The 17,425-nt window shown below is 35.6% G+C and overlaps 1 protein-coding gene across 1 annotated transcript in view; it reads left to right on the top strand.

Annotated features, from left to right (window-relative positions):
• ANGPT1 (angiopoietin 1) overlaps nt 1-17,221 on the top strand; it is a 148,650-nt gene extending 131,429 nt beyond the window's left edge. Inside the window, exons 8-9 of the mRNA XM_083865031.1 lie at nt 7,941-8,071; nt 16,722-17,221. Of these exons, the coding sequence (XP_083721157.1) occupies nt 7,941-8,071; nt 16,722-16,882 (292 nt within the window). The 3' untranslated portion in view covers nt 16,883-17,221. The remainder of the gene's footprint in view (nt 1-7,940; nt 8,072-16,721) is intronic.
• The last annotated feature ends 204 nt before the right edge of the window (nt 17,222-17,425 follow it).

Here is a 17,425-nt window from a genome sequence, read left to right as displayed (position 1 = left end):
TGACATCAGCTGCAAACCTAGCAGCTCACACTGCCACAGTGACTTTCTGTGGCTTCTGTAGCATGTATTTCAAGTAATAGAAGCATATGTTTGCCTGCTCACTGTCCAGAATAAACATATTTTTAAACACTTGCTGTAAACCGTGACAAAGCACCATTTGTCTGCTCACAGCAGTGTGACAGGCCATGTGCTCTATATTAAAATTTCTCTGACGGTAGATCCTGATATGTTTTAATTATCCCTACCCAATGTACTTTTACTCAATAAATACAGTGCTTTGCTCAGTTATTAATCAAATTTAATATAGAAAAAGCATTATATGGAAAAAATCACAATCAGTACAACATCCAGGGCTATTAGACTATTTCATATTTTGTTGTAATGTGTAGATTTTTTTTATTATTCACAGCTGGGTTGTTTGCTTGTTCACTGTCCAGAACAAACGTATATTTCTCTTTTGACCTGTCAGGTCTGAAGTTCAAACACAAGCTAAAATTACTGTGGGCTCTTAGAGAGAAAGCAAGTTTTTCTGTTAACATTGTGCAATTCCAGGGAAGGATCCCTCTACTATAAAACATTTGTTGTCCCTTAGACAGGTTGTACTGAAACGATTCCTAAGGAAAACGGATGATATTAATTTATAGCTGTATTTTATATTGACATTTTATCTTTAAAATTGGCAGATGTATGTTCTTACTCTGGATATATTGAATTAATATTTTGTTGGCTGGCACATTTCACTTGTCTCAATAGGAGAATGGGCAAGGAGCTGCAATGATGTCAGACAATAATTACAGCAGTGAGTCATTACTACAGAGCAATCAAGGAGAAATACCAAGGTCATTTTGACTTACACTTTTCTAAAGGAAATGTAGAAGGAAATTATTTTCATGTGCAGGCAGCAAGAACATTAAAAGCCAAATTAAAAATCTGTTCAAGTTGTCAGATTTACTTATTGCATTATTCAGGTTTTCAACATTTTGCAGAGCCACCATGCCTACTGTTGGCAGTTACAAACTCCATTAGGAATATAATAAAGTTAAATAAAAGTCCATGAATTTACCAAGTACACTGTTTTTCAAGTTTGTACTAAGGGTAGGAGTGGGAAAAATTTAGTGTTCTTATTGTTGATATTTCTGGTTTTCTCCAATCAGACACCAACTGTGACATTCCCTTTCTGCTTCTCTTTGGTAATTTTACATAAGTTATTCATTCAAAGACAGGCAGTGATCAAGGTGGTGAATTGTTCTTGCAATGCAATTAATTGAATGAGATAGCCAGAGTTCAAAATTTTGTGAGTAGTTGTGACTAAGTTTTTGCCATCTTCCACCCTGTCTTGTTTCTTCAAGTTCTCCATAGTATTTTCCTCTCTTTTGGGATAGCTTTTAGTTTACTTTTAATAATTATTTGCCTCATCTGGTGTTATATTCTTGCTAGCTAATTAATCTTGATTCATGATTTAAAAAAAAATTGTGGCTCTACTTAATTTAGTTTATTTTCATAAGGAGAGTAGTCATTGCCCTAAAATGAAATCTAAATATTTCCTCCTCTCCCTTTCAAAGAAAAAAAAAAAAGCTTATGTTTAAGAAGATATTTTTTTTTATTTCCTGTAAAAGAAAGAGGATCCAAGTGGGTGCCTGGGCAATCCATCTGCAATCTGGACAAGGGCACTGACTAAGATGCCTTTTGCTCTACAGTCCGTAGAATTCGAACTCACAGGGAACTCCCTGGTCACCACAGATGGTTTATGCTCTATCATCTCCAGCAAGGAGATGATCTTTCCACTGATTTTAAAAACTAGCAGGCACAAGGGATGTTTCCTTTTATCCTTTAGTGGGCGTACTAAACGATGAAAAAGTTAGGGTATATAGGTAAAATACCAGGGTTAGGATTCCCAGAAAGTTACCACATCATATTTAGTTCCATGTTTAGCTGGCTTTCGGCAGACATTTTAGTTTCAACCTCACTGACAGCAATATTTATCTAGAGTGGTTATTTAGTTTTTTTTCTCCTGTTCACAATGTTATCTATCATTGAATATTTGTAAGATGTCTTTATTACAGAGGAAATTTTGCTATTTATGGAACAGTGTTACTATTGGGAGACTTGGTGAGATTTTATTCAGGAAAATCTCTGCAAGTTGGGAGACTTGGTCCAATATGTTCAGGAAAAGGCACATTGGCAAGAATTCTAAGAAACTAACAATATTTAATGCAGATATGATGTCTTGTTAATTGATAGCAAAGAGAGTTTGATTCCCAAATAATTAATCAAAGCAATTTTTGAGGGAAAACAACCCCCAAACCTGAACTTAGGATGAAGTTGCTCTCTGGTTTTGTTTTCTTTTATTTCTTACCTAGTATTATTACAATTAATGTCTAAGAGTAACATAAGTATAATCTCATACTGTGTCCACCTATGCTTTAGTCCATGCGCCTTGGTTCACAAAGGGACTCAAACACCCAAACTCCATTATGAATGGGATTATTTGACTAACACAGCATTTCATAAAACTCCATCAATTTCAGCATCTTTACAAGTGGGTTTCATTTCAGAAACTGAAGCTATCTAAAATTTAGATGCAGCTGTTAACCAGATGGAAGATGCAAGTTAAATCCTTCTTCAACCTCAAACATTTTTAAACTAGAGGGCAAAGTAATGTCAGTCACAGGGGTTCTAAAAGCACAGATATCTTTCACATGCCTAACATGCAGGACATACCTAAGTGGTGACCAGTAGGTTAAAAGGACTGAGATGTAGGTGCCTTCTGTTGCTGTCAAAGTTAGGAAAAACTAAAAAGTTTTTAGTGAGACCTCTCCAGTGAGGAGAGGTCTCAGAAAAGGAAACTCTGGGTACAGGATTCTGATCCCCGTGCAACTAATTTTTTTCTGTGACCATTACCATCAAAATTAACAATCCCTTGTTTGAGAATGGATCAGAATCTGGGATTCCCTCCTGCCATGTGGAATGAGCAGGCAGGAGAAAGGACATTTTAGGCTGCAGAGACAAAACTGAGGTGGGAATTTGGAGGCATCCTGTGAAGTATTTCCCAAAGGCAAGCTTTGATGTGCTCCTCTCCATTCATCGTGCTGAATCTTTTAAATCCTACTTCATGACTCCTGGTTCTCTCTATTTAGTTGTTAAGGATATTAGGCCATTACTCAGGTTTATGAATTTTAGTTATGGAGATCTCTGCTCAAATTTTTAGTACCATCGCAACAGTGAAATTTGCTCAACTCAGGATACTCAAGAGATGCATGCTGAGGTAGCTGAGATGGTTCCCTATATCTCTTAATGATGGTTGTTCATGTTTGCAGTAAGCTGTTATCTTGTTTGTTTGTTTGTTTACAGACAAACTAACTATTACTCACCGACAAAGCTGCGTATTTCTTAGCTGTTTCATTGAGACTGCTGTAAATAAAGGACTGAGTGATCTGTAGAAACTCTAGCAGAAAAAAAAAATAGAGAAAAACTAGTTAATTAAATTCTGGGAGTTCTAGTGAACTCCCACTAGTTGTAGTAAAAAGAAATAAATACAAAGTCTAAGGTTAGATGCTTGATATGTAAAGCATTGCATCGGAAACTATTTCCTACACATTTAGTGATATTTAGCACACAAATTTTTCAGACAGATTTATGATTGCATTTATTTTTTAGAGTTATTTATATCTTATTCTGTATGTTGCAATTTTCATAGCTGTATGTTGCAGAACTATACCATTTTATAAATTTTTTTGCTATTTATTTAGAAGTATCCACAGTTTATCTTTTAAGCTTTTTAAACAGGGTATGAAGATAGTTAAGCTGTATATATTTGAAAGAATTTGAGGTCATCTAATCACTGAAAAAAAAAATTTCTGATGTAAATTTAAAATGTCATTTCAGGCCACCCTGCAGTTATTTATGTAATATTTTTAGATCTACTCTTTGCACACAATATACCTTACTTTTATTTCAAGTGATTGCAGATAGTCAAGTCATGTCAACAATAAGACTAACAAAAAGCAAAACATGCTCAAGAGTTCTCCCTTACCCCCTGAGAGGTGAGATCCCAAGCTGCTATTGCTCTAATATCACCAGAAAAAAATGCAGAATGTTTCGAATATCCATACTAGATAAGATGTTACAGTAGCAATATTTTTGAAAATCTGTTGTTTCTTCTTAAGTATATCACCTATGACAGTTGCTAGGTTTTAAATGAGTGCTGCTCTGTTCCTCATAGTGAATTTAGAATTTCATAAAAGTTCAACAGAAGTCCTCAAAATTTAATAAACAAATGCAGTATTTTTCTTACTCCTGTTTACTCATTATTTAATTGCTGTTGCTTATTTGTTGCTTTTTCAGTATCATTGTATGCAGATAAAGTAGATTCGTTCTTGCTTATATGATCACAAATTTATTTTTCCGACCTAATGTGTAAATTGGAGCAGCATTTCCCCTTCTTTCCTTGGTCAGAATTTCCTGGCTGTGAGCAAGTGGAAGGACTGGAGATGTACTCCTGAAAATGTTCTTTGACTTTTAATCAGTAATGAGTTGCTTTTTACTCTTAACTTCATTTCCTTTGTCTCCACAAACAACCAAGAGGAACTATGCCCTGAATCGCCATTTTTCCTAAGGGAGAGAAATTGTGTCCTAGTAATTATTTGAAGTTTGTTTTAAAGGTTCAGTCCTACCAATCTGAATCTGAGAATACTGAATAACTAATTAAGTCCAAGTAGTAAGGTGTCTATAGCTCCTGGGAGCTAACGAGCTCCTCAGTTGACCTGATGCTGTGCAGACATGCTGTGTCAAGCCAGACCAGTTTGGACCCATATGACTTGAACTGAAGCTTCTGATTGCTTCAGGACCAGTTCTGGGTTTTGATTGAGATCTGATTTTAGTGCTGGCTTTGCAGTGTCATTTTTTCCCAATTGCTGGGCAATGCCAGTTCAGGGAGAAAAGCCCAAAGGAACAGAATTACTGTTTCACGCTGTGGTTCATCTGCACATGGCTGCAGAATGATAAGCACACTTGAGTTGAGAGCCAAGTTAAGCTTTATTCTTTTAAAGTCATTTGAGACCAACTAGACAAATTGTGTTAAGGGATAGTCAAACATAACTGGCAAGATCTACATCTGTGATGAGTGGAATGTTTGTAAAATATCAGGGAAAGTAAAAAGCTTGTAAATAATCCTAATGCCCTCACCCTTTGGGGAAAACATTGAATACCATGTAATATTTATTTCTTTATATTTTATGTTTTCTTAGATTGTACTTTTTTTTGTTGGACTAAGTGGGTCTTATAGTGTTGATTGCTAATAAAAAGGTCTGGCTAACCTTGTCTTTCTTATTAAAGTAAATAGCATTTGCTTTTTATACGGACATTATGAGACTTCTGCGAGCTTCAGTGTGGCCGATGTAATAAAGATGTACAGCCATTTAAACTCCAATGGTAGATGTCATGTGAAAAAATAATTTTTCTATCAACACAACCTCAGTGAAGTTTATTTTGTTCTGCAAAATATTAGGCACAGCCCAAAAAGCAAGGCAAAAGTCCAATGAATGAAGATGGGATCAATTCCAGCCTTTCATTTGTACGAAACAAAGAAGTGGACATGTGCAAAGACAGATCTTAGATTAATCTTGTCTAAAACAAACATCCTTTGATAGATTAACATGGTCATTACAGGCTAATTTCCACCATGATTGGGCAATAGTATAATGCAATGACCTTCCCGAATTCCTGTTCCTAGGTTGTTTCTTGTTAAATTACAAAGGATTTTCACAGTCTTTTATTGAGGCTTACACTTGGCATTATCTATTTTTGTGCTAGAAGGTATTTGACTATGTGTGATATTTCTATTTAATCCAATAAGTTTTGTATGTTTATTTGTGTGTAGTTATCTATCTATATACACAAAATTTACTCTAAGGATTTAGTCCAAAGGTCTCATCAGCCTCAGCCATGTAATGTTCAAAAATAAAATCAAATTAAGGAAGGCAGTGTAGCGACTTTAAAAGGATAAACCTGACAATTCCTTTTTAATTTTTTAAAATTATTTTAAAATATTCATGCTTAGCATCTACTGTATTCATTTTTAGAGTTGAACAAAGGACACACAGGAAGAAATTCACTGAAAATTAGGTGAAGTTCACATCAGTCTACAAGTGTGAAGCTCTTGTAGGTTGCTGAGTTCTGGTGCTATGCCTTCACATTTTGAGTAATCTCACTGGATATCCTGACAAGGCTTTTCTGTAATGGGTTTCTGTGACGAGTTTAATCCAATTGGTTTTGTTTGGATGTAATACCCACTCACAGATGCATGCAAAACAAAACAAAAAAACCCCAAAATGAAACCAATGAAAACCAGCAGCCATGCACTTAATTAAGGAAAGCTGTCATATGGTGCCCTTGCTCTCATAAGCAGAATTCAGCTTCAAAGTTCTGGGGGAGAACTGAAATTTATTTAAACTCAGTCTTGGGACAGACTCTCCTCATCTCAAAAAAATGCCAATGGCTTAACTACTGCTACTACTGTAGGCTAGAAAGGTTAGGAATGTTCTCTACTCCTGCTGTTAATATTATGAACACTGCAGCAAAGTATATTTTTCATCTAAACAAATGCATGAATGACACTCTGGTAAAGGCATTTACTCTTTTATGGATGCAAAGTAACTAGATAAAAATACAACAACAGAGAGGCAGCGACAGTCAGTGACTCCCATCTGTTCTCCTTGTTCACTCTGTCTGTGGGAGAAGCTGGGAAAACTTTTTCTAGGATAGCACTCACAGGTAAATCACAAAGAGAAGCAGACATGTCTTCTGCTTATGTCCTGCCTCTGTTCTTGTAACTCCTTGATATTGAAAAGATATATTTGCCCCTCTTCAATAACCTTAGAAGAAACAGAGCAGATGCCTCTCATTCAGTGGAGAAGTCCATCCCACAATTTACCAAATCATATTCTTGGTTAGCCCTGTGGCTGATTTATTCCTAACCTGTAGATTCAGTGAGACAGGCTCTTATTTGCTCCAGTGGAAAGGGTTCGGTCCTGAGTGTAAGGATTGTGGCTTCAAACTTCTCCAGTGACACTGAGACTCTGTCTCTTCCTTCTTGGATATGAAGCTATTATGACAAAGGATACCTTCTCCTTCCTGCAATCTCCTCTCCTCTCCTCTCCTCTCCTCTCCTCTCCTCTCCTCTCCTCTCCTCTCCTCTCCTCTCCTCTCCTCTCCTCTCCTCTCCCAGCTACTCAGTGTTGGTGGAACAGAGGTACTCCATTCTACATTCCTGCAGTTGGCACATTTGGTTGCTGGCAGCTGAGCTCTGGCTCTTAGCTCATGGTTGCGGTTTCAACTAGTTGAAAGACTCCTTTTAAAAAAGAGACACTTTGCATTGCAAATCAGGAAGACTTTTGTGGCTTGAACTCTAAGTTATTCTCTATTCGTCACTCAGAGACAGCTTTTGCAGAACTGAGTTGTTGGCTTGTGCTGTAAATGGTGGAATTAAAAGTTCTAAGGCTGCTAAAATCCTCTTCCAAGCCCAGGCATTAATAACATGACTCCTGTTAACTGAGGTTGCTGTTTCTGCGCCATAGTAAAGAAATAGTAAAGAAACCAGCTGCTTGAGTGCTCAGTTATTCTGTCAATGTATTCCAGATATCTGGGCATCTCTTCTCACTCCTCCTCTCTCACTCCCTCTACTTTGTTGTATTTCCAGTTCCAATTCCTTGAGCTCAGTTCTAGTCTGGAAAAAGGACTATGTGCTACTACAGATACACTAAAAAACCCTATATGTCCCCTTTTCACACCTGAAACAACAGAGAGATTGAGCCAAAGCACAAGAGATTTATGAGTTTTCTGAGTGCACTTCATACAATGCCAACCTGATGTGGAAAAAATCTGAATCTCCCCTCTTCCTTTTCTATTTTGGTGATCCTGACTGATTTCTCTTATTGTTTCAGGCTTTATTTAAAAGGTCACAGTGGAACTGCTGGAAAACAGAGTAGCCTGATCTTGCACGGTGCTGAATTCAGTACAAAAGATGCTGACAACGACAACTGCATGTGTAAATGTGCTCTCATGTTGACTGGAGGTGAGTACAACTGGCTCTGAAAATGTGATATAAAAATGAGAATCTACTGTGTTTTCCTAAAGCAACCATAGATGAAGTTGTATCATGGATGTACAAGTCCTGAGTGAAAACTTATTACTATTACTGCTACTTTTTTCTGTACATGTATTGTCATAATGCCAATTCCTCTAGATTCCTATCAGCAGAGAAAGGATTATACAGAGATGCAGCCAGTATACTTCTGCACTGAAGCTGTTGCAACAATGTCAAAGAAGAAAGCCTAAGTTAGTGTAATTGTTTAGGCAAGAAAGGCAAAATAAAAAAGAAAAAGATAAAAGATTAAGAAGGTGGGAAGAATTTTGTGAGAAGTTGAACAATCAACCAGCAAAAGAAGAGAGAAATGGCCAGGTATTAGATATTAGACAGTAAAGTTCAGAAACAAAGTCTAGACTTGTTATCTATTCATGATATCATTATTATCTTTTCACTATATCATTATCTATTTCACTTAGGGATGTGATTCTGTTATTAATATATCTTTAATGGTTAAAATTTCTCTGTTAGGTGAGCATAATTCATAAAGACACTAAATGACTAATTCACTCACCTGTGAAAGACCTCTAACCACCTGTTCAAATCAGGAAGGTTTAAGCTGATATCCTTTGTGAGCTGAGTCAAACTACAGAATAAAAAAAAGTTGAAGTGGTGAAGAGCACAGACAAGTTTCACTGGGACAGTTTAATGTACCAAGGGAATCTGACTGCCAGCAAGAATAGGGTATATGATTGGTATTTGCTCCCTCCAGCCCAGAGAACGAATATCTGAGATTATCTCTCCATTCAGACTCCTAATGCTCCTAAGAGGGAGAATTTGCTCTGGCAAATGATACTTCTTCCTAGTTCTTATATGGGCAAGATAATTTTTATCTCTAGAATACTTTATTACAGCAGAAACTTAAATTGGAATTCTTTGGTTCACTGACTGTATGACCAAGAAAGGCCCTTTCGTATTCTTCACATCTGATGTTGTTTGGAGACTCTCTCAGTGATTTCTAACTTTCCTGGAAAAAATCCTATAGCATGTAAAATTTTCAGTATTTTGGATCAAACTGTTAAACCTCTGTTATTTGTGGGTACTGTGGTTGCTGGCACTCTGACTGAATTCAGCTCATATCACAACCAGGCCCATATGAGCCTCTAAAGCAATCTGGAGATGGTTTCCCATCACTGAGAATTTATATCAGATACACAACCAAGCTCCTCATTCTCTTTTTCGAGTTGGAAGTGACACATTTGGGAAAGTCTTTAAGGAGCCAATTTTTCAAGCTCCCCTAACTTCCTCTAGGGATATCATATTAGCCATTATCATGGGAAACTTCTTCCAGTGGACAGGTGATCACACACTACCTTTTCATTGCTATAAAAAATAGAAGCTAACCAGATTGATCTGGAGAAAGATAGCAGATAAGATGTTAGCTGTTTATTTTAATTAAACCTGTTGACCTTTCCCTTTAGAGAACATACTAAATTAAAGTGGTGTTGCTTCCAGGGCAGGCCAGAGTCTAGTGAGAAGCTCCTGAGTGTGAATTGTGTCTGTGCTGAAGTGCAGACTCATTCATGTGTCTGAGCTGCCTGGAAACACTTCTACTCCCAGGCAGCTCATTCTGGGAGCTGAAGGCTTTGTTTATTTTCCTGCTCCTAGTTCTATGACAGGTCAATACCCTGCTAAGGTCAGCCTGCTGTTGAACAACCATTGCACAAGGTTCACGTACATTGCTGCAGCATTCCTGTAAAATGCAGCATAACCACATATTGGAATTTACTGGTACCAAATGAAATTAATAGGGAGAAATGGGGAGAATTACCAAAGGCTGAGGAAACCACTAGTTTAGCAAATCACCACACAGCCTTTGAAGATAGATGAGTCTACTCTTTTGGACTAGACTCTGAGTACTGCTCCTTTGGAGACAGGTTGTACAGCACTGTAACTTGTAGGTCCTCAAGAAAGGTTTCAGTCGTGCTAGAGTTCTCCTCAAACACTGCTATGCTTTTCTCCTTGAAACAACTGTCTCATTCCTTGAGAAATATTAGAATTGAATTAAATACCAAAACATCTTTTTAGGGAGCATATTTCAGTTTTGTGCCAGACAAAGACTAATTTAGAAAAGTAGCAATGATAACAGGTTTTGGAAAACCTCTTTTTATTTTTTTTTTCCAAGATATCAGACTGTTAGTGTTGGCAGCATCACAGAGAGCTCTTTAATGATAAATGGTATGAAATCTGCAGGCAATCTAGCAGTTCTAGCTATCTTGACAGTTTGGGTGAGTCTGTTATCTCTATGAGGTGAACTGAATATATTTATGTCAGGAATAAAGGCTGAGATAAGCCAAAGCTCAAGATTGTGATATGGTTATAATCAAGGTTGAAAATAAAAATGTAAGGAAAATACATATTTCTCTCTATGATCTTGCTAGTTGTCAGTTTTATTTGGTCTATATCATAAATATTATTCTCCCTCCTCCTATATCTCATCCCTCATTCCTAGAATGAGAAATTAAATACTGGAGAATAATACAGAAGCACCAGTAGTGCATTGTATGTGTGTCTTTCTCATCTTTTCAAGAGCCATGCTATGCTACTTGACTCTATCTTTACACTGATTTTAGGGAATGCCTTCAAAATAATGTGCATGAGCTCGATTCTTAACCCCTCTAAACTTAAATGTTTTAGCTGCTTTTTTGTGACTTGGAAAAATCAAACTAAACATGTTTGTTTTATTTTAAAGGGAGACAAATTAATTCAAATAATTTCTTCATTGTTTCAATATCTCAGGCCAGTAAACTAAAAAAACAAAAGGGTTTTATATATATATATATATTTATATATATATATCCCCATAATATTTCAAGCCTTAATCTGAAGAATACTCCAATGAGTGATATACACAGCTTATTTTTTGCAAAAAACAGCACTAAAAATACAACAAACTGTCACTAGAATGAGTCTATGAGTAGAAGTTCAAAATTCTTGGATTTCCAATACAGCCCTTAGCATTTAAAATCTTTGGGTCAGATTCCTGGCCCAAATTCCCATCTGTTCTGCCAGATACCACCTGTCAGCTGAGCCCCAAATTGTGAAATTGTTTTGAGTCACTGGAAAGTAACTTATGGTATCTTGGCTCACCAAAAACCAGTTTTAAGGTGATTTTCTTTGTCTGGCATTGGCTGCAGTCTGAGGTGTTTACAAAGGCATTTACCTTGCTTCAAGTGAGAAATGAGAATATTGTTAAACTTCTGATCCCTAAAATAATTTGATAAAGACAGGGAGAGTTTCTAGATGTCTTGCCAGGTTTGAAGCAGTATAGATGACTGAAATAAATTGTTTGTTTGCTTTATTTTACTGGATGCAGAGGTCCATCCAGCTGGAGTCTCCTGTCTCTGGCAGCAGTCGATACAGGCATAAAAAAATGCAAATAAATTATACCTCCCTTGAGTATTTTCTCAGTATCTTTTGAATCTCAGGGGCTTTCTGAGTCAGAGAAATATGTGTTTATTAAACACATATTTATTGAGCCTCAATAGATTTCTCATCTGTTAAATCAGAGACTGCTCAATGGCTCCAAAACCACATTGCATTCATTGCCTATTGTTTCACTGCTTTGTTCTCCAAGTGGCGAATTTTATGAATCTCTGGCAAGAAAGGTATGGAAGATTTGTGTTATGACTTGGAGGGAAATTCTTGGCTGAATATAGAAATGTGCCCATACATTCCAATCAGAAAAGCCACAGTTTTTCTTATATTCTCTTTGAAACAAAATATTTGAAACAATGGCAGCACACTTAAGATTATCCAACCTGAAGATCTGGGTATACACCTAATTACATAAAAAACACCAGTTTTTAAATTTTATGCTTATTCCTGCTTTCATAAAGAAATTGCACAGAAAGCACCATTAATAAAGGACCATTTATATTACCAAATATTTTTATGAAAAAAATTTAATGAAATTGTTAGAATATTATTTGTTCTTCTTATTGAAATACTAACATATTTAATTAGACATATGACTATGCAGCACTTTTAACAAAAAACATTACCACATTGGTATGTTTATCAGGGTTAAATATGGACAACTGCAATACAGTGTTAGGAGACCATCAGGAAGTGACTAACTTTTGATATATTAAAACATAGTCACCAGTCTGCAAGTTTCATGTTATTTTTACCTCATAAAAAAGTCCCTATGAAAGGAACTGCATTATCCAGTTGATATGAAAAGCTAATGCCTTTTCATCTTATATCCTGACAGCTAAATTCTAATTTAATCTTCAGATTGTCAAGTGGTAGTCTGGTCAATCCAGTACTCTAAGGAATAAATTAACATAAAAATTGCTTCCAGAGGTCATTTAGTCCCTTTCCAAAACAGATTCTTCTCTATCTATTTGTTTCTTTCTTTCTTTCTATTCATCTTCAAGATTTCTATTGATGTTCATTCTCATGTTAAAATCTGTTACTGGGTTTATCTACAATTAATATAAGAAAGCTTTGCATATTGACTAACTAATTTTATGATAATTTAAATATATTCCATCCTGTCATATCCTCCACCACTGTAAAGAAAAACACTATTCCTTTCCATTTCTTGGAAAGAGTTTTAGTTAATTTGAAATTGTTAGCAATTTGTCTTTCAAATTCTGACTAAACAATCCTACGACTTTCTTGTTAAATTCACTCTTCTGGACTCTGTCCCACAGCTCCACTGATTTGAGGTGTCATCCAAAACTTCATACAAGAGAAATCACCAATGCAAAATCAAGAAAATCCTCAGTACTGCCATCTAACCTCTTTAAAATACAGAATATAAGAAACATAGAAATCTTTCCTAAAATAAATTTCTATTTCTTTTGAGTATTGAGGAGTATTTCCATATTTTTTGTATTTTCTTATTGGCTTTGTTGCCAAATCCACTAAATTTTAAGGACAAACCCAAAAGGCTAGAAATAAATATTGGCTTTCTGTAGGATCCATTTGTTCCATAAATTCATATAAATGTACCATTCAGACATACTTTGGATCTTATCGAATGGCCTGCACTGATCCTGCTGCACTTGGAGACACTCAGTAACCTCAGGAGGGAAGACAGAGGCATTTGAGGAAACTGTCTGCCCTTTGTGGAGTGTTTAAACACTTATTATTTTAGAATGCAAAAGTCAAATTAGGAGCTCCCATCAAACCTGAGTGATCATTACCCTTCCAAATGCACACCAGCCTTACAGTGCACTCATGAATTGATGACTATTAGGTCATTGACAAAGAATTTTACATGCATACATTCTTAATTGCAATTTACACGAGCCAAAAAAAGCAAATCTGTTAGCTTTGGCATACAAAAGCCCTTTATTAATATTGCTTTTGACAAAGATTCTATCATGCAAAAATTATACTTGTCACTTCAGAAAACCATTACAAAAGATGCTTATGGGTTTTTTTTTTCTTTTAATTATTGTTACTCTTTTGAGCAATACCCCCTTATTAAGTTTTTTTTTTTTTTTTTTGGGGGGGGGGTTTGTTTTGTTTTGGTTTTTTTGTTTTTGTTTTTGTTTTTGTTTTTGTTTTTTTTGCATGTGGAAATTATTTCAATATACATTCATATTCATTTGGAGATATAGTACAGTATAGATATAGTATAGTCTGGAGCTCAACTATCTGGAATAGGCAGCTTAAGCATAAAAATGTATTTATTAATGAAAAGAGCTGACATGAAATTTAACAACTTCCCATTGGTTATAGCAATATGAATTGAAGACTAAAGGACAACCATACACAACATATGAACCTACTTTAACTGTCCTAGAAAAACAGCCATCTACATTGAGGATTTCTTTCTATTTGTATAGCTGAACTTTCAAACAATTTATCTATGCATTATTTAATTTATATTTTGTCTGGAAAATATATTTTATAACCTAGAGTTTTTTATTACAAACAGAGATGGTAGGATGGTAGTGCTGCTTGTACTCTACAAAATATTAGAGGTGGACTAACTTAAAAAATTGAATTGGTCCTCAATTCAAATAAGTAATTAGTGACTTTGTGATCACAACAGTTTGAACAAACTACCTCTCCTTCTGAATAAAAACTCCCTTAAATGAAATGAAAGCCTTCTTTTTACCACTTCACTTTAAAATCTTACTTCTCTTATTATTTCTTGCAAGATCCACTCTTCATCATTCTCATGCCTGATTCAAATATCCCGTGGAAATTTTTGCAAAAGTTATTTCCAACGTTAAAATCTTACTGTGATTCAAAGATGACTTTATACTTATTTGGGAAAGCCATTGCCTTGCAGAAGAAAATAAAAAAGATTATTCATAAGAAAATCCTGTGAACTCCAGGTCATAAGCCAACCTCTGGCAACTGAGTGTCCTTCCTTGGGTCAGACTATCTCACAGCTCTGAAGCTCTTTTGTTTGTTGTTTTCTTCAATGGCAGTGTCACAGGTACATCTTTCAGAAACCTCTGGTTTATGTTTACCCACTTCCTCATACCTATCAAGAAAGCCACTGCTTGCATTCCTCTTTCCCTCAACATACAAAGCATCTGTAAAAAAAATTTCCTTTATCCAACACCTTTGCATCCATTCAAAGATGATGTTGAGACATGCAGTAGGAAGTCTTGTGATAATCTGAGGCTCCACAGGACGTGAAGGCCTTCCAGAGGACTGCAGGGGAGCATGGAGAGAAATAACCATATGGAGGAAAAAAAGCCACCATGACACAAAACAAAAAAACCAACCCACCTCTCTTAAATAACAAACAAAAAGGCAATGAGAAAGTAAACACAAAATTTTAATGCACTGTTAGGAAACATCTTTAAAGCATTCATTCAGTCTTTCATTCATTCATTCATTCATTCATTCATTCATTCATTCATTCATCTCACTAATAAGAACAGTATAATAGGAAAAAAATTAAGATCATTAAAACACATTCTGAAAGAAGTGTTTATTTAGAAGAAATCTATGATGAATTAAAAAAAAAACAAAACAAAACAAAACAAAAAAACCCAAACATTTATACTCTGGTTACAGTAAAACATCAGCTGTACAGCTTTCCCTTTCTTTGATTATTGCCCCCTTAGGCATAACATTGAAATCAAAGCAAGGTCAGCTGTACCAAAATAGAAGATTGTCAGAATTTATCTGGCATAAATTCGTCCCTCAAGATTTCCTTATGAAGTGTTACTTCTTAAAAAAAATAAAACCATTAAGTACTTTCCAAAATCTTAGGAATTACAAGACTAGAAGCATAAATTATGTGGATCTAAATACAAAGAGCAGAATAAGCCCTAATCAGAGTGGAAAAACACACTGACAATTTTAAATTCAGCATTCTACTCCACGGTGACACCTGCATAATTCAGTATGCACTCACATGATGATCAGTTTGCCACTACCAGTACTATTAGAAAATGCTTTACAAGAGGTCCTGGGAAGATTGCAACACTGTGATGTGTGGCTGAAATAACTTTTTTTAAAATTAAGTAGTGTTTAACTATCAAAAGCAAAAGTCACTAACTGATCTTTATGATTTTATTTCCCTCATGACACAAATGTTCAGTACAACCATCTTCTATGGAATGATGCATAAAAACCATGCTAAAGATTTATAAAATTATAAGTCTCACTATGAAAAAAAGCCCCAACAATAATCTTTCTGATAAATAGAACTCCTAGCTATAGAAGTTTATACGTTTTCGACATTGGGGATATTTGCTTTTTGCAGTCTGGGAATTCATTCTGCCTTTCTCAGTCTGAACTAAGCATCTTTCTGTTACTATACATAGATACTCTGCAAGGTGTTGGAGAGGAAATTCTATTCCCATTAAGGTATCCAGCAAAACTGCCACTACTTTCAATACAGTCAACATGTCACCTAGTTTATCTTTGTCAGTTTGTGTTCTGTAGTCTTGGTGTTGCCAAGTTTCATGTTATTTGGAATTTTTCTTAAAACACTAGCTCCCATGGCAATCAAAAATTCACCTTAAAAAGAAAAGATCTTGGAGAGATAAACAAGAGAGTTCACTGATTAGTTTCATCTTAAAGCAACAATTTAAAATAGAGTAATGCAGAACCACAAATCTCATAGTATTCTCATAATTCTCATAGTCGATAAAAACACCTATTTTGGAAAAAAAAAGTAACTGAACAGTTGAACAATCTCAGTTAAAGCAACAGAAAAGGGCTGGTAAATAAAATAAAATAAAATAAAATAAAATAAAATAAAATCATGCTTATAATCAAAATAACAAGTGAAATTATGCTAAATACTTTTGAATTATAGTCTTTTTCTGAGGTTTAAATGAAAAATACAATACTGTCTAAATATGAAAACCAGTTCATTTGTCTGTCATGTTCTTGTTTTTACTTCACATACTGCATATAAAACTAGAATGGGTTGGGACATAATTACTTTTGCAATTCTGTAAATGCACGTGTGTGTTCTCCAGCACTGCTGACTGCACAAAAAAGCAAAAAAGAAAAAATATGAAAATACCACACTATCACTATTTATGAGATATTTACCAGAATTTCCTAATTGGCTAAACCTAATACAACAAAATAGAATATTTAGTGCACTTGCAGTATAAGATTTTTGTCTTAATGGTTTCAGGGTGGTGGTTTGATGCCTGTGGCCCCTCCAATCTCAATGGGATGTTCTACACAGCTGGACAAAACCATGGAAAGCTCAATGGCATCAAATGGCATTACTTCAAAGGTCCCAGCTACTCCTTGCGCTCCACCACCATGATGATCCGGCCTTTGGACTTTTAAAGGAATTCCGCAGTGGATCCCAGGAGAAGCCAGGCTGGCACTGCCCTCAGCAGCAACACTATCACAATCTGAAGGTAAAAGGTGAAGGGCTCCTTTGAAGCAACACGTAGGGACGATGCAAACTCTCTTCGTTATCTCTCTATAACCTGAAAACTCTTCCCAATAGTCACCCCATATTTTGATAACTGCGAGGAACTTGGTTTAGAAGAAGATGGCTGAAATGATTTTCCAAAGAACTGGATTTGGCTACTTTGCCCAAACCTGGGGCTTGGCAGTGGATTTTTTTTTTTTTTTTTTTTTTCTATTTCAGCAACAGGATCAAAATTTGAAGAACTGAAACATATCAACCAGGGTCTATTGAGTAGATTTATTCAGCACTGAAATGCCAACATTTTACCCATGAAAAAGGATTACAGAGACACTTTTATTAAAACTTGTCTTAAAGCATCCAAGGCGACCACTCCAAATATTGTTTTTCTTAAATGAACTGAATTTGAATAGTGGATGGATTTATGTTAATCCCACAGTCAAATTATTTGTGCG

The sequence above is a fragment of the Zosterops lateralis genome (assembly GCF_965231275.1).
Source record: "Zosterops lateralis genome assembly, chromosome: 1".
NCBI classification, from domain to species: domain Eukaryota; kingdom Metazoa; phylum Chordata; class Aves; order Passeriformes; family Zosteropidae; genus Zosterops; species Zosterops lateralis.
This window is presented reverse-complemented; position numbering and strand designations above follow the sequence as displayed.